Source organism: Maniola jurtina, chromosome 28 (genome assembly GCF_905333055.1).
Source record: "Maniola jurtina chromosome 28, ilManJurt1.1, whole genome shotgun sequence".
Lineage (NCBI taxonomy): Eukaryota > Metazoa > Arthropoda > Insecta > Lepidoptera > Nymphalidae > Maniola > Maniola jurtina.
The window spans coordinates 1,536,344-1,559,729 of NC_060056.1; the positions used below are offsets into that span (position 1 = coordinate 1,536,344).

Consider the following 23,386-nt stretch of genomic DNA (forward strand, 5'->3'; position numbering starts at 1 on the left):
AATATACGATGGCGTCGATTCAGTTTTTTTTCTCGAAACTAAATTTAGAGTATCCGCATCTTTTTCTTTTGAATATTGCTAAAAAAGGACGGAAAATGAATTTTACATAAAGTCTGTAAATTTTAATGGACGCTACAAATTTAAACAATAGGCTCGCGAGTGGCAGGTAAAGTCACCAGGTATGACAGTTTTAAATTTAATTTAATTTTTGTCCTTTTCTTACTATATTGGTAAGAAAAAGATGCAAATACTCTAAAATTTAGAATGCGATCAGAATCCGTATGGAACAATATTGAAATCGAAGACTGGTAAGTATCTGACGGCGTTTTTTTTTTATCTATATCTATGGCACCTATTTATAATCGATAAAATACAAAAAATACATATTTTTCCACAATATAATTTATCCCATTATTTAAATTAATCATTTATTTCTTCTCTCAACCCAAAACGTGGTTGCGTCAAAGTTTAAAATGAAATAAAAATATTATTATAAAATTGGTTCATTTTGTAAAACAATAATAATATTATATACATTTTTAAATCATATTTGTCTATGGCACTAATTTCTAAGATGCAACACAATATAATTATATTTATTACATAAAATATAAGTTTAAAATACGCTTAAAATTAAATATTTTAATTGACTCGAAGCACAAAAACAAACTAAATCTACTGGTAATTTTCGTCATATTTTCTCCTGAAAATTAAAAAGAACACAATAAAAAGTGTAAATCAAAAATTTATAACGCCCCCGACAAGTGAAGGTTACAGTAACTAGAAAAGAGCTGATAACTTTCAAACGGCTGAACCGGTTTTTTTGGATTATAGCTAAGAACACTCTCGATGAAGTCACCTTTCAAACAAAAAAAAAACTAAAGTATAATCGGTTCATTAGTTTAGCAGCTACGATGCCACAGACAGATACATAGATACACACGGCAAACTCATAACACCCCTCTTTTTGGGTCGGGGGTGAAAAATTAAAAGGAAATATTAACGTTTTTTTTAAGTAGGTACCTAAGTACTTCTTAAAAGTTTGATGTAATCAAATTGACTATTGAGGGAAAGGGACTATCATGGTACAAAAGGATATTTTTTTTCTCTCTCGTCTGGCTTTACAAAGATTAGCCAATTTCAAGTTTGCAGTTATTTGTAACAAGTTAGTTAAACTATACAAGTATGGACCCCGTCTGTGCCAGCGCTCGCCGACACACGCACGGCACCCCTTTAGAGCGCTTTTCAGTCAGTTTAAACAAAAAAAAAACACTCCAAAAAGGCAGAGTACGCCCGCCAGCTAACACCGACACAGAGGAAGTTTTAAAGGGATATCACCATAGTCCATAACTTATTACGGACTAGCTGATGCCCGCGACTTGAATCCCGTGGATATAGATTTTTAACTAATCCCGCGGGAACTCTTTGATTTTCCGGGATAAAAAGTAGCCTATGTGTTAATCCAGGGTATAATCTACCTCCATTCAAGATTTCAGCCAAATCTATCCAGTAGTTTTTGCATGATAGAGTATCAAAGTTCCATACATACAATCTTTAGCGTTTATATCAGTAGGATAGATTGTAGTTAATACAGTGACCCCCGGTAATCCGACAAACGTTTTGCAGGGCAGTGTCGAACTATCGAATTTGTCGGATTATAGAGTATTTCCGAAGACCCCCTATAGTCCGGCTTTTTTTACAAAACAGTACCTTGTAATCCGACAAATTCAAGATCCAATGATAAGATTCTATATGTTATACATACTCTGAAGTATAAATCATAGATACTTCACTATGTACCTATGTCTAAGTAAATTCAATAACAATAGACTTTTTTTTTATTTATTCACTATAGGTAAGCGCTTGACCACAATCACACCTGATGGAAAGTGATGATGTGGTCTAAGATGGGACGCGTTTACCTAGAAGGTGCCTATTCACTCTTGTTTTAAAGATACCCGGATTGTAATTGGTAGACTTGTCGGATTACAGCGGGTGCCGGATTACCGGGGCTGCATTGTAAAGCTTTTATAAAACAATGAAGATCTGGCAAGCACTGGCTCTCTCTATGAGGTTTCATGGTTTCATGCTAAATAAAATAATTACCTTACTTCATAGCAACGTTGCTGCCGAAGTAGTCGAAGTCGTCGAAGCCATCCGGTTCGAAGGCGCGAATCTGCTCGAAGAGGTCGCTATCCATAAAACTGCTCTCAGTTTGCGCTGGTGTAGATGCGCTGAAGTAACTGTTTTTTTTTTTGTAGGAATGTTTTTTTTTCGGTAGGAATGTTTTTTTTTAATTTGCATGTATTTTAGTGGCGGAAAGTTTTGAAGATAATATTTTTTTAATCCATTACAATTTTTTTTACCGAATACAATGCAATTATTTTTATTATATTAATTATATTATTTGTTTAATATATATATTTTTTGTTTAAATTTGTAATTTTTTTAATCAATTAGTGTTTAATCAATTAGCGTGCGAAATCACCATAGTTTTTGTTTTTATGATTATTTTACAATATCATATATTTTTCATGTATAAGAATTAATAGTTACATATTTTTGTGGATATTTTGCAATTATGTATATTTTTTGTGTTTTTTTTTTTAAGTTTCCGTAGTCAGCAGCCACCACCGGGAAAGGAAAGAGAAAATGCAACACGTTAATAATTTTTTTAAGACGGTCGTTGTCATTATAACAAAAAAAAAATTAAAAAAAAAACTAAACCTGTCGCATAAATGTCAGCACAGACTATAAAAAGGCGAACATTATAGGATAGTTAACAAAAAATCTACATTTAAGTATCCAAAATTGAAAAATAATACAAAATCGTAAATATTATCAAAATTTACAATAAAATAAAACGACCGTCTGTGTTGCATTTTCGCGAAGGTGAAATAAAAATGCCTTTGGTATTTTCTCCAAATGAAAAATCTCTAATGTATCACCATTGATTTTATAATATACCTACACCTGGATTGCTTACTAGTAATGCCTACTTATCGCTATCTCTCTATCTGGGGTCCGATCTCTCCCTCTAACATGTTAGTCGAAGTGGGATAGCGATAAATAGGTATTTGTTTCAGTGAGTATTAGAAGTGAACTCTGCATTACTTCTACTTCATGGTGTTATCAAACTTTCATTTTTTGTTCACTACTTCCTTTCACTCAGCATCTTTTACTTGAAATGAAACATCTGAACACAAAATGAATCGCTGAAAAATGAGCCGTTTGATATCACCTTTAGCAAAATTCCTTCGCGTGGTAATTTTAAACGCTTTAAGTTACCTACATTGACTTTAAAATTGAACTAAATAACCAAAGACAATTTTATTTTTATACAAAAAAAAAACCATTTGAGTTTTCTCACGTATAATTATATTTATAAATACATCAAAACATACAGCGAACATTCAACATTGTCATGTATAAGAATTGTATAATCCAAAATTGCAGTACATCTATTTCTATAGTATTTTATAGTCAGCCTAGCTGTACAGTTGTATGTGGAAATATACTGTTAAGGTCGAAACACATTGCTGTGTTGTATTGCAACTTAGGCGCGTCTATTCCATTCTGTTAGACTTTTAGTTCGATTCATCGAACAATCCGGAACAAAAAGTCCGGTCCGGCGAAAAAAAAAAACCAATTTAGTTCCGAGACCTTCAACAGTGCACCTAGTCTGAGTGGTCAAACTGTGATGCGATACCATAGATTTGACAGATATCAAGTCAATGTGCGATACAGTGTCATAACTCAATTTTTTTTATCACAGAAAATAAAAGTATAAATACCGTCTTATTTGGGTTCTTCGTTTAATGTCAGTATTTAACTAGATTTAACAGCAAATATAATGCGTAAAAAATGAGTTCTGACGCGACATTTTAACTTAATGTGTGAAATATCATGTCAAAAGTACAATTTCAGGCCTTTTTTCTCTCTCTCGTCTGGCTTTACAAAGATTAGCCAATGTCAAGTATGTAGTTATTTGTAACAAGTTAGTTAAACTATACAAGTGTGGACCCCGTCTGTGCCGGCGCTCGCCGACACACGCACGGCACCCCCTTAGAGCGCTTTCCAGTCAGTTTTAACAAAAAAAAAAACACTTCAAAAAGGCAGAGCACGCCCGCCAGCTAACACCAACACAAACGAAGTCCATTTTAGTCCTTATTTTATAGGTGAAGCGCACTTTTGACATGACAGTTGATCCATAGAGTTACAATGGCGCGTGAGAAGTCATTTTGTACGGACTATAATTGTCATTATTCTAAACCTTTAACTGACATGTTACTTTTTAACCTACTTCAAAAAAGGAGGAGGTTCTCAATTCGTCGGAATCTTTTTTTTATACTGACTAAAATCTTTGGTCCTCAAAACTAATCTAACTTAGCAAAAACTAAATCAATTGTTGAGAATTTCATATAACTTAATGATATAGCTCATTTTCTGGGATTTTCAAAAATAGAAATAATGATTTTTTTTTAATATTTTGAGTCATGACACTTTATCGTTTTAAACGCAAAACTGTTTTGCTGCTTGAGCGTTGATTTCTTTATTTTTTCCTTTTTAATTTTTTCACTTATCAATTAACTAGAAGTTACTAAATTTATTATTATAATTAAATCGTTTAATAGTCACATCCAGTCGTTAAAAATCGATGTTATTTAATGTAAAAATATATACATATAATAAAGTTTCATAGATAAACACACATTTTAATTCCTATATTTTTTCTATATAAATGAATTTTAATTTCGTTGGTCGAAGTGTGCAACTAGGACAAGGAAAAATCATATTTATTATTTCTCTCGTTTCAATCGTTATTATGAAAACGTAACGTAAATATGAAACTGTATATTTTATTCTTTGTATATTAATATTATATATTTTATATTATATTTGACAAAAATATACAAAATTAAAATTTTATCTATTTGACAGAAAAGAATGTGTATATTTCGTATACGTATCGGACATAATATTATCATCAGCTTCTGTAAAAAAAAAGTTGTAAAAATATATTGATATGAAATAATTTGACAATTTTTAATACTTATTTTTAACATGTTAATTAATAATTCTTACTTTGTACATAATTGATATCATGTTTAATAGCTTAAATTTTTGTTCGAAAAATACAAATAATTTATCTTACATATTGATATGATTAATGTATAATTCATATTTTATGTTTTTTTATCACGCTGCCATAATGACGAAAATGGCGAAAACCAAACATATGAAACAGGCAACATTTGTATAATTTATACCATAGTAATAAATCGAAAAAAAAAATGTATCTAAGAATAAGTGCATTTTTAAATTGCCAGTTTGTAATTATAAATTATCAAGTAAGCTATTTAAGTTTTAATTTATTTAAATACTTCATTGTCTATGATATATGCAAACGAATAGGCTATTTTACTCTAATTTTTTTATTACTTTATTGTAAACTAGGATAAAAATAATGGTGTAAACTGAAAAAACTAATTAAATGGATCAAATAACAAAAAAGTTATAAGCATTTAAATATTTCAGATTAGACAGAGATAGCGATAAAAGCATTATGACGTCACTCCGTGCTAATGCCATAGTGGCTTCCTGTGGTTTGATACAAATTTTCGTTTTGCGAGAAAGGTATAGAAGACCCTCTCACTCCAAAATTAAAATGCCTGTAACTTTGTAAATCTTTGTTGGATTTTAATATTTTTTTCAGCGTACGTCATTGTTTTTATCCTAGTTTATAATTAAGTAATAATATTTATCAAATTCAAAAGTAGGAAAATACCCAATCACGTAAGATCACTTAAAATTATTCAATGCAGCACCAAATTATACAGTACAGTACAGTATAAGCTGTATAACATACATATTATAGTCATAAAATAAACTTGTGCATTAATTGACGCAAACCGTATTTTAGTTCTGCTGTACACGAAACTTTAACTAAACTTTAGTTAATTTTAAATTTAGTTAGTTTTCCATAGAAGATGTTGTGAATACAATTTTTCTTTTCCCTATTCCTTTGTTTATGAAACTCTACAACCGAATACAGCGAACGACAAAGCATAGAAACACTCCATACCTACGCTCCGTTATAGCGTAACGAAATCTGTATTGTGGTGGGTGGTGCGTAATCTCTAACGCTATGTCTTCAATTTGATTGTAACTACGTAACTGACACTTTGAGTCCGCCAATCACGGCAGCGGTCAGTATCACATGAAACAGTCTGAACCAATCATAAGCCTACAACGATTTACGCTAATTTAATTGGTTAAAGTTAAGTGTTTAAGGTGCATGAGATGGGTCTGCGCGCGAAATTAAAAAAATTTGGGTTTTCGCAATTTGTAAACTAATACGACAAATTAGGCTTATGGCATTCTAATTCCACCAATGGCAGTATCATCTTCATAGGATTACAAAAAAAACTTTACTTGAAAGTGTTCAGTTTAAGAAATTAGTCAAAATAATGAGTTGGACATGAGTTAACGCAAATTAAATTTGAATTTCGCGAGCAGACCCGTCTCATGCATCTTAACACATGTGAGTTTGTGTCTCTTATTTTCGAATGGCAATAGTTAGAACCGCGGTTTCTTTTTTTTTTTTTTTAATTCTTTATTTTGTGATGGGGCTTAATCACTTCGTGAACCGCGGTTTCTATGCTTTGTCGTTCATTGGGTCTGGTGTTAATAACATTCAAAATGAAAAGCACAATTTCACAATTTTGTTTAAGATAAGTGTACAACAGGATTTAGATAACATGCAAAATATATATACTATATAGTAATATATGCATTATAACTTAACAAATTTCACAACACTTAGCACACTATAAATACATTTTATTTAACTAGCAAGTAAATACATATTTACTTCATTTTTTCTTTTAAACAGATTGTTTAATTCCTAAATCTTGAGGCATACGGTCAACAATTAGACATTTCAAAGGTAAAAATAATTTAAAGTTTTTCCAAACAACGTCCATAATATATTAATTTAGTTAAAGAAAAAATCCGTATTTTTTAACATTAACAATCGACTTATCCAATCTATATAATATTTTTTTAGTATCATAGCCAAAGATATTATAAAACTTCACAGATTAGGAAAGCTCTTACAATTGTGTTTTAAACAAGACAAAATTGAAAACTAAAACCCGACTACGATCGCCTTAAAGAACGCTGAAATATTATAAATAAAATCTTTTTTTATTGCTTGGTTATATTTTAATGTTGTAGTACATTTAAATTCGTGAAATCAGAATTTTCTCCTCTTTCATTTGACACCCCACTCGATACAATAGCAAAAAAAATTTTTGGAGAACCCAACTTTTTTTGATGTAACATCCGTTAGGTCAATTTTTTCGTATAAAATATAGCCATGTCACCCGGACCTTTACAACGAATTAATTGACATCTCATTAATCACAATCAAGTAGTTTAGGCGTTACGGTGGTACACACAGAATCTGGATACAAAAATACATACATAGACGGCTAAAATCATAACCCTTCTTTTGGCTTTGCCGTAGTCGGGTAAAAAGTGAAGACAACTTCGTACGCATGGTACTACATAGATATTAACGCACCTTTTGACATCTACGAGTGCGATATTTTCGCGTTGCGTGGTAAAAATATGTTTCTGTCTTTATTTATACAAGAAATGCTATCACATGGACCCACAGATAAAATTAAATGCTAAAAATGATTTCTTAGGTAAACATTAAAAAATAATTTATTTATTTTATAATAAAATAATTTTATTTTGAACAGAACAGTGCAGAAAAGATAGCACTATTTTAAATTAGTTTATTCTTAGTTTTTTTATTGTTTTAGTTAAACAATTAAATTTTTTAATTAATAAAAAAGTTAAACAATAAAATTGCAAAAAATTAGTCGAAATTTTTTATATTCGAAAATGAATTCAAAATTTTCTATAGTAAAGGGAGTTGTAAATTTAGTTTTTTTAGACATAAATGGAATATCTTTAATACATGTTAGTAATTATACATCAATAATAATTTATTTATCTATATTAATCATTATTTATTACTAATGTTAAGTAATTAAGATTTTTCAACATCCAATTTCAATTCCTATCTAATCTAAATTAAAATACTTATTTTTTCGAAACGTCCGTCCTTTAAATTGGTCAATTGTTTTAAACATTTCAAGGACAATAGTTTTAGGCTAGTTTAAAAATAGTTAAATGCCAATTTTAGTGTAAATATATATATTATCTCTTTAAATATTATTTTTTAGGAGCGTATAAGAAGTATTTTTGATAATTTTCAAATAATTACAATCTCTTATGTTCAGTAAAACACAAAGTGTTTTGATGGTAAAACCATTTGAATTTTTTCAACCAGAGGTCGCGACAGTTCAACATGGCAATGCGGGGTATGTGTTCCCCTTCACTACGAACTATCTTCATGGCGAACTATCGCGAACTATAAAAATGGTTTTTTAAAAAACCGGCCATGTGCGAGTCAGACTCGCGCACTGAGGGTTCCGTACTCGGGTATTTTTTTCAACATTTTGCACGATTAATCAAAAACTATCATACATAAAAATAAATAAAAAATCTGTTTTAGGATGTACAAGTAAAGCCCTTTCGTATGATACCCCACTTGGTATAGTTATCTTATTTTGAAAATTGAAACACATTTTAATTTTTTTTTAAATAGTGTAACCACAAATTCGCGGTTTTCAGATTTACTTCTGTATTTGTGCTTTAAGATCTACCTACCTACCAAATTTCATGATTCTAGGTCAACGGGAAGTACACTATAGGTTTCTTGACAGACAGACAACAAAGTGATCCTATAAGGGTTCCGATTTTCCTTTTGAGATACGGAACCCTAAAAACTTAACTAGTTAGAATAACCTTTTCAAAGATGTGACATATAAATTCGTTGGGGACCCTGAAATATCAGTATACATATATGTATGTCTAAAACTATGATAATGCCTTACGATATGTTGTAGAAAACATATGAATTGACAATGTTACTATGCCATAAATTTTTTCATTCATTATGCCATAAATTCAGCTTCATGATTATTTTAGGCATGATAATAATAATACTGGTTCTTTATTGAGACCTTAGGCTGACATCTATAGAGTGCACTTGGACTTTGCTCAGACTTAAGACACTTAAAACGAGACAGCGTTATATCACTGGCATCAATCTATCTCGTTTCAACTGGAACTTAAGTCTAAGCAAAGTCAAAGTGCGCTCTACAGATTTCAACCATAAGGAAATAAACTACCTATAGATTGGCTTAGAGAGTATGATGTGAACCGTAGGCACGGGCCTAACCCTGCACTGCTCCACTACTGAGCACAGGTCTCTTCTCAAAACGACAAGGGTTTAGGCGAAGGGTATAGGCCATATAGGCCATAATCCATAAGGCTGGCCAAGTGCAGATTGGTAGACTTCACCATAGTTAAAAATATTTCGAATTTCTTACAGAAAAAGTTCAATCTGTCATACGCGACTTGGATGAAATCTTTAGAGCGAACTTTGCTGACTTAAGACAGAACGAGACAGCGTTATATCGCTGACATAAATCTGTCTCGTTGTAACTGAAACTTTAAGTCTGAGCAAAGTCAAAGTGCACTCTATAAACACTTGGGTCGCGTCCCCACTATGTCGTAACGGTTAATTTATCGTTAACGACTATCGTCTCCAGCTGTTCCCATACAATATGTCGCCGAATTCTTTATATCGTTGAACGACTAACGTATTTAGCTGTTCCCACTGGATTTGCCATCACGATCAGTCGTGACGATTTTTGGATCCATTCCCATTGTCTTGACAATCTGTCGTCAATGCCAAAAATCGTCGACAGTTAATCGTGACGTCGCGTATATGAACACTTTCATTTACGCTTTAATTGCACGACTATCTGTTGTCACGACATAGTGTGAACGCGGCCTTACAGCCCGTTCCCACTTGTCGGCTGTCGGGTCCGGATTTTAATCGGATGTTCCAGTGACAGAACATTTTGACACAAAATCGGTTTCAGACAAGTGTGAATAATTTCCTATAAAATGTTCTGCCGCTGGAACATTCGATTAAAATCCGGGCCCGATAGACGACAAATGGGAACCGGCTGTATGTAAATGATTCTTTGTAATGATTTACATTTTTTTCAACTCCTTAACCAATTAAACCTCAATAACATTGAAATTGTCTAAACTATCCCCTAAATCATATATTTGAAACACACATCGGCGCCATTTTCTTTTTTTTTAAAGTTGTAGAATAGTTGTGCCGCAGCTATAAGAAAGAATAATACTTTTTTTTAAGTCTTTTCCAAATTTCTTGCTTTTCATGTAGTAAATGCAAGGCTAAGCGCGCACGGGCGGTTAAATGACCAGTGTCAGTGGCAAAGTTAACGACAAAATCAAAATCATTTATTCAAAGTACTGTACTATTGTACGCCATTTGATAGACAATTGATAGATTTCTAAGTTGATTATAGAATAGAATAGATTTTCATTTAAATAAACTTTTACAAGTGCTTTTGAATCGTCAAAATAATTTACTAATAGTGGTAATAATTAATTACGTAAAAACTAAAGCTACGATGTTAGGAACATGACTGTTGCGACAGTTAGGGAACTTAAAACGGCGAGGTTTCGATGTCCGCGTAACTGGCAGGCGTCAACTCCCCTTTCCCATCCAATTAAGCGTAAAGCTGGTGCCAGGAGTGGGTACGACAATAGTGCAACGGGTGGGGTTTGTACCGCCAACCTTTCGGAATTCAGTCCGCTCAACCGTTGAGCTATCGAGGCTCTATTGACATAATTTGAGTATGTGGGTAACGGTAACGTAGTAATGTTAACACACAACGTGCAATTTCAACGTACGATAACGTATGGTAATCCAAGATGGCTACTCTATTTGACCAGCTAGTCAATTAACCGCCCGTGCGCGCCTAGCCTAAACATGAAAGCTTTTTTCTAAAGCCGTGTTCACACTAATAAAAATATGCGTCAATAAAACCCCATTTATTTTCGTTGATAAATGAGACGAGCATATTCGTATTTACATACTACACATGGTATTGTGTGCGATCACTGTTACACTCGGAGCAAATTTTTATTAGTGTGGACATAGCTTTAAACCTAAACTAAATATTTTATCGATATTTTTTTTAATACGTAAAAACTTAAAAATAATTTTTTTTTTGCAAAATCGTCCATATTGTTATTCAAATTTAAAAAAAAGTCATGGATTTCATGTGTTTTGTTAAAAACAGACTTATCAATACAACCTTACATTGCTATAAAAATACTATCAAATAATTAAAAACTAGTATTGCTTAGAAAATTTTATTCATTACTCTTAGTCTGAGATCTACAGGGCGTACTTTGACCTTGCCCAGACTGACAGGGTTAAAGCGAGATGGATTTATGTGAGAAACATAGCTCTGTCTCATTTTAACTCTAAGTAAAGTCTGAGTAAAGTCAAAGTACACTCCACAGATCTAAGTCTAGAATAAATCTAGACCTGAACTCAAAACAAATTTTATAAGACCGATCGTGAAAATACGTGTCTAAAATTTTTTTAGTCTTGAAGTACTTAGTTTGTCAGTCTGTATGTTTTATAGCATAAAAACTAAGCCGCATTTTTAGTTTAAATAACTTTGATTTATCTTTAATATTTTTGGACACGTATTAGTATATAGTCAACATTAATAATACTTTACGAAAATTAAAAAAAATAAAACCTTAACTAAATTGAGATTGTCGTCAACTTATAAAAATTCGAAACGAAATAAAGGAATCAAGTAAAAAAATAAAAGAATCGGATGTGACTATTAAAATTAAACTTATCTAAGAAAAAAAATACAACTAATTCGCAATAATTAAAAAAAAACTTAAATTCTCATAATCTTGTTCGTTTTAAAACTCAATCATGTACCTAGGAAAGAAACAAAAAATAAAACAATAATCATAATAAATTATATTAATAAAAAATTAATAATAATAATAATTGCTCCCATACATCATACTGAATTCTTTTTAGGAAATCACAAGCTTGATATCTTAACTTTACTCAGACTCAAGACGGAGTTTAAACGAGACAGATTTATGTCTGTCGTAAATCTGTCTTTAGGTACGAAACCCTAAAAGGTTCCGTATAGTGCCCGGCAAACAACTTGGACCTGAAAAGGTGTAATAGGAGAAAGTTGGCGAATCCGGGAAGCAAAAGTCGACGTATCAACCAATCGCGTGCACTCGCGCCGACTGATCAACCAATCGCCAGCCAATCGCGTCAATGTTGAAGTTGTTTGTCGGGTACTGTACCCTAAGGCAGTGTTCCGCAAAGTGTGTGCCGCGGCACACTGGTGTACCGTGATCATTAGTTGGTGTGCCGTGGTTATCTTATAAAATTATTTTTAGTAAGTAAGTAAGGGTAAGTAAGCAATACTTTTGCCGTTTGCAACGACCTATTTGAGTGAATTAGGATTTTCGACTCTTACCACAATAAAAACCAAAAAAAGGGAACGCCTCAGGACGATCGACGAAGAAATGAGAGCAGCCTTGTCAGCGATTACTCCAAATTTAGACCGTCTATGCTCAATTAAACAGTCTCATGTTTCGCATTAAATACCTTTTCTGAAATTTATAGTTTAAGTTTGTTGATTAATAATAAAAGTTGATTAATATTACTTAAAAACTGTTTTTTAATTTGTGGTGTACCTCAATTTTTTTTCGTTTTCCTAGGTGTACCTTGAACACAAAAAGTTTGCGGAACACTGCCCTAAGGGGCCAACGTGAGCCTAATACTAAGCCTCTGCTGTCCGTCCGTCCGTCGTATGTTTGTGAGCGGGCTATATCTCATTAACCGTAGTAGGTAGAGAGTTGAAATTTTCATACTGTGTAATTCTACTACCGTTATAACAAGTTAACAGGGCTCTCTCCGTCACTCGCTTCATACAATCGTAGTTCCAATTTCATTTGAATATTAAGCAACCAAAGTCCATGAAATTTTGCAGGCATATTCTAGAAACTAATATCTATGTCTGTGGTTTTCCAGATTTCTGTTAAAATATCCAATTTCAAAGTTACGCGGTCTTAAAAATTTTCATACAAATCTTTGAGCCCCTGTAATTTTAAAACTACATATTTTTAGACATATTCTAGAAACTAATATCTGTCTGTGGTGTTTTAGATTTTTCTAAAAATATGTAGTTTTAATATTACAGGGGCTCAAAGATTTGTATGTAAATTTTAAATAACGCGTAACTTTGAAACCGAATATTTTAAAAGAAATCTGGAAAACCACAGACATAGATATTAGTTTCTAGAATATGTCTGCAAAATTTCATGGACTTTGGTTGCTTAATATTCAAATGAAATTGGAAGTACGTTTGTATGAAGCGAGTGACGGAGAGACCCCTCTTAATGATCAGGTCAAGGGTTCCGTACCATCGTACCAAATATAGCGCCATCTATATGTCATTTAGTAAATTAATTTTTTCGTGAACACAATTTAAGTCTTTTTTGTGATGTTTCGGATTTTTTCCTTTACTTGTGCTATAAGACCTACCTACCTGCCAAAAATGATCCTAGGTCAACGGGAAGTACCCTATAGGTTTACAACGGAAAAGAGTTCCCGCGGGAGATTTTAAAACCACTATATCCACGCGGACGAAGTCGCGGCATCATCTAGGAAGGAGATATCCATAAATTCAGCATAATATACAAGAAAATCATTTTTGAAGCGAAGCTACTTGACCGGTTTTTCGTCCGAAAATAATCTGAGTAACTCTCAAGTTACGCTTTAGAAGTTTTACTTCAGTAAATATTTCTACGAGTAACAGTACTATCAATTTTATAAGTCATATCGGCAAAATTCGTTTGCGCAGAAAAGTGCGACCTAACGACTAAAACCGAATGTACGGTCGGCCTCAGAATTCGAGTAGCAATTCCTGGAAACTATTGCATCAAAAACCTGTCACACTTATGACCTTTTTCTACACACACCTAACACACATAAAATGCATAACTGTGCCACGAGAATATGATCATGAAGGTGCTAAACGACTTATGGCCTCTGACTGTACTCCAATGAAATACAGACCTTATTGCTTGACGTTAAGATTTTAAACACACGAACAACAGAGACTAATAAAGCTATCTCAATTCATAATCCATACTTCCATACTTAATATTATAAATGCGAAAGTGTGTCTGTCTGCTACCTTTTCACGGCCCAACAGCTCAACCGATTCTGACGAAATTTGGTACAGGGTTAGCTTATATCCCGGGGACGGACACAGGCTACTTTCATCCCGGATAATCAAAGAGTTCCCACGGGATTCCCAAAAACCCATCCGCTCAACCAATTTGTATGAAATTTGGTGCCGAGGTAGCTTGAGTCCCTGTAATTGATATAGGCAACTTTTTATCCCGGAAAATCAAATAATTCCCACGGGATCTTTAAAACCTAATTCCACGCACGAAGTCGCGGGCATCCTCTAGTTCCCGTATAAAATAAGATTTCTGCGCAGGTACAGCGACGTAACCTATAAAATTGGTAGTACTTACACACAATTTTATCTACAATGCCTAAGAAGCTTCACTTCAATAAGGTACCTGGCACCTAATGTTTTTTTTTTTTTTTTTCATACTGACCTGCTATGCACGCTAGGCGTGTTTCTATGAGAGTCCGGCGAATGAGCGTACGCCGGCGAACCAGACATGTACGGAGGCAGAGTAGTCACCAAAACCGGCTTCACGTAACCGTTCTTTAGCATTTCGTTCTCTGTGGATGAGTATATTGATTTAAAACTTAAGTTAATATGGGTTAATCAAGGTTAACCTTCGTTAATCACGATTGAATTAGCTTCGGCCACTATATAATACATTTTTCTGCCAGGGTAATCGTTGTTAACCACCATTAATTAAGGTTAAACTTCGTTAATTACTATTAACCTAGATTAAACTAGTATAAGTCACTTTACACTGAATTTTTTCACAAAATTAAGTTAACTTTCATTAATCGCAATTGACTTAGGTTTACTTAGCTTCGGTCACTAAATGATGAACTTCTACACCAGAACAACCTTGGTTAACCACGATTTATCAAGGTTAACCTTCACTAACCATGATTAAATTAAGTTAATTTACCCTACATAAAGTAATCGCGAGTTTTGCCATCAGGTCAACCTTCGTTAACAACGATTAACCAAGTTTAACCTAGGTTAAATTCATTAAACTCACCAGGCTTAGTGTAGTATTTGGAGAACACGTCGTCTTTAGCCACATTGGGGTAAAGGAACTGCAGCTGCGTCAAATCCAGGATCCTGTCTGCTAATGAACGCAGCATCAAGTCTCTAGAGGTGAAGGGTTGGAGACTGAAGACTTCGTTACCCTCTGTAAGGTGTTAAAAACAGTTTTATCATAAAATTCTTGTCAATGCTCAGTAAACGTTGTAATGCGACTCGAGCGCCACCATTCATCTCAACGCAAGTGCCAACAACAACTGTACAAAGTTTCAACTCAATCGGATGAACGATGCATACAACGCGAACACAGTCAACGAACGAACACACAAACGTATTTTTACAATCGTACAAAATGTAACATTTTCAATTTTTTTTTTAATGATATAACCACAAACTTACGGTTTTCGGATTTTTTTTTCTTTACTTTTGCTATAAAACCTACCTACCCACCTGCCAAATTTCATGATTTTAGGTCAACGGGAAGTACCCCATAGGTTTTCATTTCAGACAATCTTGTGTTTCTTATGAGACAGACAGACGTACAGACAGACAGACAACAAAGTGATCCTATAATGGTTCCGTTTTTCCTTTTGAGGTACGGAACCATAAAAATTGATATAATTCCTTACCACCAGTCCAAGCAATAGTGATACCACCAAGTTCGGAATCAGAGAACCGGAGTAAGAATGTTCCCGGTGGACATTTCCCCAGCATTTCTTCGGCTTGCTTCTTTTGGATGAAACCCATGATGAGACTGTAGACAAAAGAATTTATACAATCAAGTACACATAAGACTCCATCATGGTTTTTTTATTCGGATACAAGTTAGCTCAAAGTCAAAGTCAAAGTCAAAATCATGTATTCAAAGTAGGTACAATTGTACTCCTTTTGATGGTCGGAATTGTTAAACTTGTACGATATAGTGGTGATAATTAATTACGGTACTTAAAACTAAAGCTACGAGGGTTCCAAACGCGCCCAAGTCTGAATGAAATCTCACCTGGTAGTGAGTGGTGATGCAGTCTAAGGCTGAGATCTATAGACCGTACTTTGACTTTGCACAGACTTAAGCTTCAGTTAAAACGAGACGGTTTTATGTCAGCAGTATAACTGTCTCGTTTTAACAGAGTCTTAAGTCTAAGCAAAGTCAAAGTGCGCTCTATGTAATTATATCTCAAACTAAGAGCCTTTGCACACCACGTTTTTTAAACGCACCGTTGACGCGCGTTTGTAGCGATAGAGTCGCGATACGCACGCGACTCAGACGCAGCCTGTAGACCTTTGCACACCTGTATAAATTCTAACACGCGTTTGAATCGATACAGACGCGCGTGTGTACCGATACAAACGACAACAAACTGCTATGTAAGATAAAAGCGCGCCGTCGACGCACGTTTCTAAAACGCGCGTCAACGACGCGTTTAAAAAACTCGATATGAAAAGGCCCTTAGATGAAAGCAGGCTAACCTGTAAGGTGTATGGCAATTCGGGCACATGGCAAAGTTTTTGAATATATGTAAGGGACGCTTTAGGATGACGCTTCGGGATAGGCGGAGATGTTTTTGAATAGTTGGGGCAGGTGCACAATAGTTTGGTATGGATGTAAGCTGTTTTAGGATGGGTGAGTAGTTTTGGGATGGGTGTAAGATGTTTGGGATGGCTATAGTAGTTTCGGGATGGGTCTAAGATGTTTGCGATGGGTGTAGTAGTATTGAGATGGGTATAAGATGTTTGGGATGGGTATAGTAGTTTTGGGATGTGTGTAAGATGTTTGTTTTGGGATGGGTGTGAGATGTTTGGGATGGGTGTAGTAGTGTCGAGATGGGTATAAGATGTTTGGGATGGGTATAGTAGTTTTGGGATGTGTGTAAGATGCTTGTTTTGGGATGGGTATGAGATGTTTGGGATGGGTGTAGTAGTGTCGAGATGGGTATAAGATGTTTGGGATGGGTATAGTAGTTTTGGGATGTGTGTAAGATGTTTGTTTTGGGATGGGTGTGAGATGTTTGTGTAGTAGGTTCGGGATGGGTGTAAGACGTTTTGGGATGGGTATTGTAGGTTTGGGATGGGTCCATGAAATTTTGGCTCGGATGGAGTGTGTTATGGGTGCTAGGGGTGTATGAGTGGGTGTCACTCACCGGTCACACCACAGCGTCCTCAGATAGTCCCGGGTGACCTTCACAACCATGTAGAACCACTCCCAGAACGTGAAGTTGCGTTCTGGCAGCGCGTCCTTGCAGAACTGGGTCCAGCTCACTGTCATACCATTTAGCTCCATCGTGTTAATGGGCAGATTGGTCCTTGAACACAGACTTTGTTTCATTATTGGCTACTTCTTTAACAAATCCACCATATTCAATAGAATAGAAACTTTTTAGCAAAAAAGAAACATACAGAATTGATTTTTTAAAAATCACGGTAACGATTTTCAAATAAAAGAACAATTGAGCGAATAAGAAGAAAAAAAGTATACTTCAAATTTTTCTTTAAGAATATTAGCCATGCTAATCATGACTGATACTCCCCTTTCCCCTCCAATTAAGCGTAAAGCTTGTGCCAGGAGTGGGTACGACAATAGTGCAACGGGTGGGGTTAAAAGCGCCGACCTTTTGGAATTCAGCCCGCGCCTCAACCGTTGAGCTATCGAGGCTCTCAATGATGCACTTATTATGAGATCTCCGTACCCTCGAGTTCATTGTCGTCTTCGATTCAAACGATAGACTGGACAAAATGACGTATTTTAGGTTTTAACTAACTTATACTCGTTACTTCGTCCGCGTTAACTACACAAACAACCCCTATTTTACCCCCTTAGGGCTGCAATTTTCAAAAATCTTTTCTTAGCGAATATCTACGACATAATAGCTGTCTGCATGCCAAATACAAAAAACACTTGTAAAAGTTTATTTGAATAAAAATCTATTCTATTCTATTCTAATATCAGCCTGATCCGTTCAGTAGTTTTACCTGTGCATCGATAGATCATAATAAAAAAAAATTAAAAAAAAAAATTATTCAGCTCAACAAAATCACAAATAAAGAATAAAAAATTATACAACTCATACCACTCCTCTACTGTTTACCCAAATTCGCAATAAAGAAATTTGATTTGATTTGATTTGATACAAATTATCAACTAAACTTAAAACTAGAAAATACTAAGACCAATATTGTGTTTGTGAGCTAAAACACTATAACTATAATAACTAGCAGTAAATAGTTACCTAAAGATCTTTTCAGCCAAAAAGCGTAGATTATCTTCGGATAGATCCCCTCCGGTGGCCGAGCAGAATTTGATTCTCAAAGTTTCAGCCAACTGACCCCAGGTCACCTACAAACAAAACTAATCATGTTGAACAGGCAAATCTCAATTTTTGGGGTTCCGTATTTGAAGAGTGCTAACGGAACCCTATTACTAAGACTCCGCTGATCTGTCATCGAGCTATATCTACTAACTCGTGTACCGTGATAGGTCAAATTTTCACAGAATGTGTATTTCCATTGCCGCTATAACGACAAATAATAAAAATTTCAAAATGGCGAGTTACCACGTAATCGTAACGCCGGCTTCCGGCAAACCCAGCAGTTCTGCCGAACAATCAAAACGCTTACGCTGCAGTTCGGACCGCCGACCGAACAATGGGAAGAGAGGCCAGTCCAGGTTGTCCGCGCTATCGTTTCACATCGATATTCAACATAGATGTTATTTTGAATTTTTTGTATTTTATTATTTTACTAGCTGATGCCCGCAGCTTCGCCCGCGTGGATTGGTTAGATCCCCTGCAGCATCAGGATTGAGGAGTCGGAATCCAAATTTTGTATGAAACAATGTCGCAAAGTTCCTCTATCGATTAAAAAAAAAATGACGCAAATCGGTTCAGAAATCTCGGAGATGTCGGTGTACATAGGTAGAAAAACACAACTCCCTTCTTGAAAGTCGGTTAAAAAAGTAGCCTATGTTACACCCTGGTCAATTCTCTACTTGTATGTGAAAACCCCGTTAAAATCGGTTCAGCCGTTCCAAAGATTAGCCTTTTCAAACAGACAGACAGACAGACAAAAATTTTAAAAACGTGTGATTCAGTTATGGTATCGTTCAAATAACCATATGATCTTAATATGTGGTACTTATTTCGAAATTACAGACAGACACTCCAATTTTATTTATTAGTATAGATTTTATTTTAGATTTAAGGGGGGGGGGGGGGGGTGATATTTTTTCCAGGGGACTGAAGGCTTTTCCCAGGTAACGGTTGGCTAGCCGTGGGGTTTCTGGACTATTATCATCACGGGAATGGGTCTGTCTGTAGTGATTAAAGGAGGGGAGGGGTAGGTATATATGATAATACGTCACCTTAACCCCACCACGAGAAGAGGTAGTGACTCGGAGGGGTGAAGGGGGTTAGTATATGCTACGTCACCTTATCGGGCACAGCGAACGGCACTCGTCCCGGGGGGCTGAAGGCGTTGTCCCAGGTAACGGTTGCCCAGCCGTGGGGCTCCTGGTTGCCGTGGACTATCACCACCACGGGCAGGGATAGAGTCCACACCTGTTAACGGATAAATATCGATTTTTTAACGACATTAACGAGACGTGATATGAAGCTATAATGTCAATTGTCATTGTTAAATCCATTAAAACACTTTCTGACCAACAGTGTTGTTCACATATGGAATAAATTACCCAACGATGTGGTTATGTCAAGCTCTGACCCAGTTCAAGAATAGATTGGACAAACATTTGGAAAACTCGCAGCACTTATGATAAATATTTACCTTAAAAAAAACATGTTCCAAATATTAGGCAGTCTTGATTTATCACATTTTTGACGAAACAAGCTTCATAACATGGTTGAAGTCTAATATTTATATAAAAAAAAAAAAAAAAAACCTAGCCAAGTTAGCTAGTTTTGATATATCACATTTTTGTCCCTCCGTTAAAACTGCGATTTTATCTGTACGCCCTTTTATGTAAAGTTGAGTCCATTTTAGCTAACAAATGTTTGACCATAGTATGTAATTATCTTACCTGGAATACCAATTCTCCACCACCAACGTTGAACTCGGATTGGAATAGAAGAGTGAGTTTTTCGTCCATAACGCTCTCCGTCCCTTTCTTTTCAGCGCGCTTGATTTTACGCAGTTGCATGTTCCTGTTGACAGTATTTTGTTTGTAACTTAGTTAAACGCTAAACTAAAAGTTAAGCGTTTAAAATACTTAAACTATGAATTAAAAAAAAATCGGAACCCCTTCCAACGAAATGTCTTGAATCCATACAACTGCAGCTGCTAATGTTCTATCAAAAAGTCTTCTTACGTTATGTTATCCTGGTACTTTCATTCCCTTTCATCCCTAAACTGTTGTCTGGCAAGGGGTTGCCACGATACTAAGTGTGTGGCAATGAATGGCGTCATTTCCAATACTATTCCGAAGAAAATGTAAAAAAATTACGCTTTATACTTTGACGTAAGAAATTTATCATATTTATTTATTATTTTTTTTTTACGTCTATATTATGTATTTTATTATTTAGTACATTATTTAAATTTTAACATGTTTCTATGTATTTATTTATTTATTTATATATTTATTTATTCTAATATTATATATAAATGTATACTTACACCACCTACCTCTAATATCTATAGCTATATCCTTTGGACCATTTTGGTTGCCTGGAAGAGATCGCTAGGTAGCGATAAGGCCGCCAAATTGTACCTATATTTTGTTGAGCTTTGTATGTGTTTTTCTGTACTAATTTTGTAGTGTACAATAAAAGTATATTCATTCATTCATTCATTCATTTTTTACTTGTCACTCTCCCAAAGGAACCATATTCCAAACATTGGCTAATCTTTCAGCTTTTATAAAATAACGAAGGTCTCTTAAGTCCATTATGTTATCCTGGCACTTTTGGATAGAACATATTTATTGAATACTCCTCCCAAACTTCTTTAATTCTCCATTACTTTAGTTTTACTTACTCATTTCCTTCACTAGAGTCCTAAGCCCTTTCCCACTAAACCCTACCCCTTCTCACCGGAAGCTAACGCTGAGCTGCCTGTTGGTGGGCTGGTACTCCATACAGCCGCTGTTGTTAAGGATGTCTCCACACTCCACCGGCTGCTTGCCGCGCCCGCTCTGAGTGTCACTCTTGAGCAGCAACTGAGCTTGCTGCTCTGAGATTATTACCACCTGGTTAAACAAGTGTAAATTAAAAAATTTATAACACCCCCGACAAGTGAAGGTTACAGTAACTAGAAAAGAGCTGATAACTTTCAAAGGGCTGAACCGATTTTCTTGGAATATAGCTAAGAACACTCTCGATCAAGCCACTTTTCAAACAAATAAAGAACTATATTAAAATCGGTTCATTAGTTTAGGAGCTACGATGCCACAGACAGATACACAGATACACACGTCAAACTTATAACACCCCTCTTTTTGGGACAGGGGTTAAAACAACCAATGTTAAGATGAACAACAAATTCCTAGTCGCAATTTCACACCAGGAGTCTTGCCAAACGATAAAGCTATTGCCCAACGCTATAGATCTTGAACTAAAAAGTATTAAAATGTGATTAATGTATTCTGTGACCTATCAAAAGCATTCGACTGTGTAAACTTCTGTAGAAGTTTTATGGTGCAGATGGTACTTCTTTAGATCTGGTCGTTTCTTATTTCTCAAATCGATAAATGAAAATATCTGTTGATGGTCAAAAATCAAGTACTAATTAACATAGGTGTCGCACAAGGACCTATTCCAGGCCCATTTTTTTTTTTGTTGAGCTATGTCGATAATAATAAGTGTTATAACTTACTGTAACTCTCGGCGGAGTCATGTGCACATTGAGTTGACCACCCACCAGCAAGCGGACCGTAGCCGTGAAACTGTAATCAATACATTATGGTCAGAATGGGTAGGTTAAAGTGTAGCCCTAAGACTGGCCAGGGGAGTACATCCTCCAGGATTAGCCCGATAGGCGTCGTCGCATGATCTTAAGAGTTCCGAAACCTCTTGATATGAGCTGATGGAAACCGAGGGGGTTTTAATGGGTAAAAGCCCCACATAACCTGATCTCTCCCCAAAGAGAACGGGTATCTTAAGACGATAGGTAGATAGAAAACTTTATTGCACACAAAACATGAAATAATCAAAACAAAACAAACTAAAAAACTTAAAACAATTGTATGCAAAGCCGGCTTTATTGCTCAGACCAAGCTCTGTCAGGCAACCTTTGGTAAAAGGAGAAACTAGGTATGAAGGCGAAAAAAGAAGGAAGAAGATTTTGACTGCGATCAGACTTGGTGGTAAATAATGATGCAGTCTAAGATGGAAGTCGGCTAACTTAGAAGGGGTATGGCAGTTTTATTAAACCCATACCCCATATCGGTTTCTACACGGCATCGTACCGGAACGCTAAATCGCTTGGAGGCACGGCTTTGTCAATAGGGTGGTAACTAGGAAACTTTCTAGTAGGAGGCTTCGGCCGTGGCTAGTTACCACCTTACCGGCAAAGCCTTGCCGATGCCGTGCAGAAACCAAAGGGGTATGGGTTCGGTTAAAACTGCCAGGCTAGCTTCCAGGCTAACCTTCCAGGTTAGCCCGTTTCCATCATAGACTGCATCATCACTTACCACCAGGTGAGATTGCAATCAAGGGCTTGTATGTGTAAAAAAAAACTTACCGTGTATTGGTCTTCATGACCTGGGGCGGTTGCTTTTCGATCACAAAAGTTGACGTCACCAATGTTGATAGCAGACTTGTCACCTGAAAAGAAACGTAATAAATCTTGCTGGTGAAACTTTTTTATAAACAAGAACCAGCCAAGTGCGAGTCAGACTCGCGCACCGAGGGTTCCGTACTCGAGTATTTTGCACGATAAATCAAAAACTATTATGCCTAAAAATAAATAAAAATCCGTTTTAGAATGTACATGTAAAGGCCTTTCATATGATACCCCATTTGGTATAGTTATCTTACTCTGAAAATTAAAACACATTCTTTTAGGATGTAACAAAATCACGGATTTCGGATTTATTCCTTTACTTGTGCTATAAGACCTACCTACCTGCCAAATTTCATGATTCTAGGGCAACGGCAAGTACTCTATAGGTTTTCTTGACAGACATGACA

General features: G+C 35.2%; 1 protein-coding gene across 11 annotated transcripts in view; it reads right to left on the reverse strand.

Annotated features, from left to right (window-relative positions):
* Positions 1-80: 80 nt before the first annotated feature.
* LOC123879668 (signal transducer and activator of transcription 5B) overlaps positions 81-23,386 on the reverse strand; it is a 32,588-nt gene continuing 9,282 nt past the window's right edge. For 3 of the 11 annotated variants that reach the window (XM_045927523.1, XM_045927524.1, XM_045927533.1), the window contains 12 exons: positions 22,938-23,020; positions 22,071-22,140; positions 21,290-21,444; positions 20,278-20,401; positions 19,670-19,798; positions 18,473-18,579; positions 17,387-17,560; positions 15,878-16,002; positions 15,244-15,396; positions 14,656-14,785; positions 2,112-2,243; positions 81-703 (listed from right to left, as the gene is read on the reverse strand). In XM_045927523.1, coding sequence (XP_045783479.1) covers positions 676-703; positions 2,112-2,243; positions 14,656-14,785; positions 15,244-15,396; positions 15,878-16,002; positions 17,387-17,560; positions 18,473-18,579; positions 19,670-19,798; positions 20,278-20,401; positions 21,290-21,444; positions 22,071-22,140; positions 22,938-23,020 — 1,410 coding nt within the window. In that variant the 3' untranslated portion in view covers positions 81-675. Of the gene's footprint in view, positions 704-2,105; positions 2,244-10,205; positions 11,936-14,655; positions 14,786-15,243; positions 15,397-15,877; positions 16,003-17,386; positions 17,561-18,472; positions 18,580-19,669; positions 19,799-20,277; positions 20,402-21,289; positions 21,445-22,070; positions 22,141-22,937; positions 23,021-23,386 lie in introns of those variants that run through there. The other 8 variants (XM_045927525.1, XM_045927522.1, XM_045927526.1 and 5 more) reach the window with 8 other exon arrangements.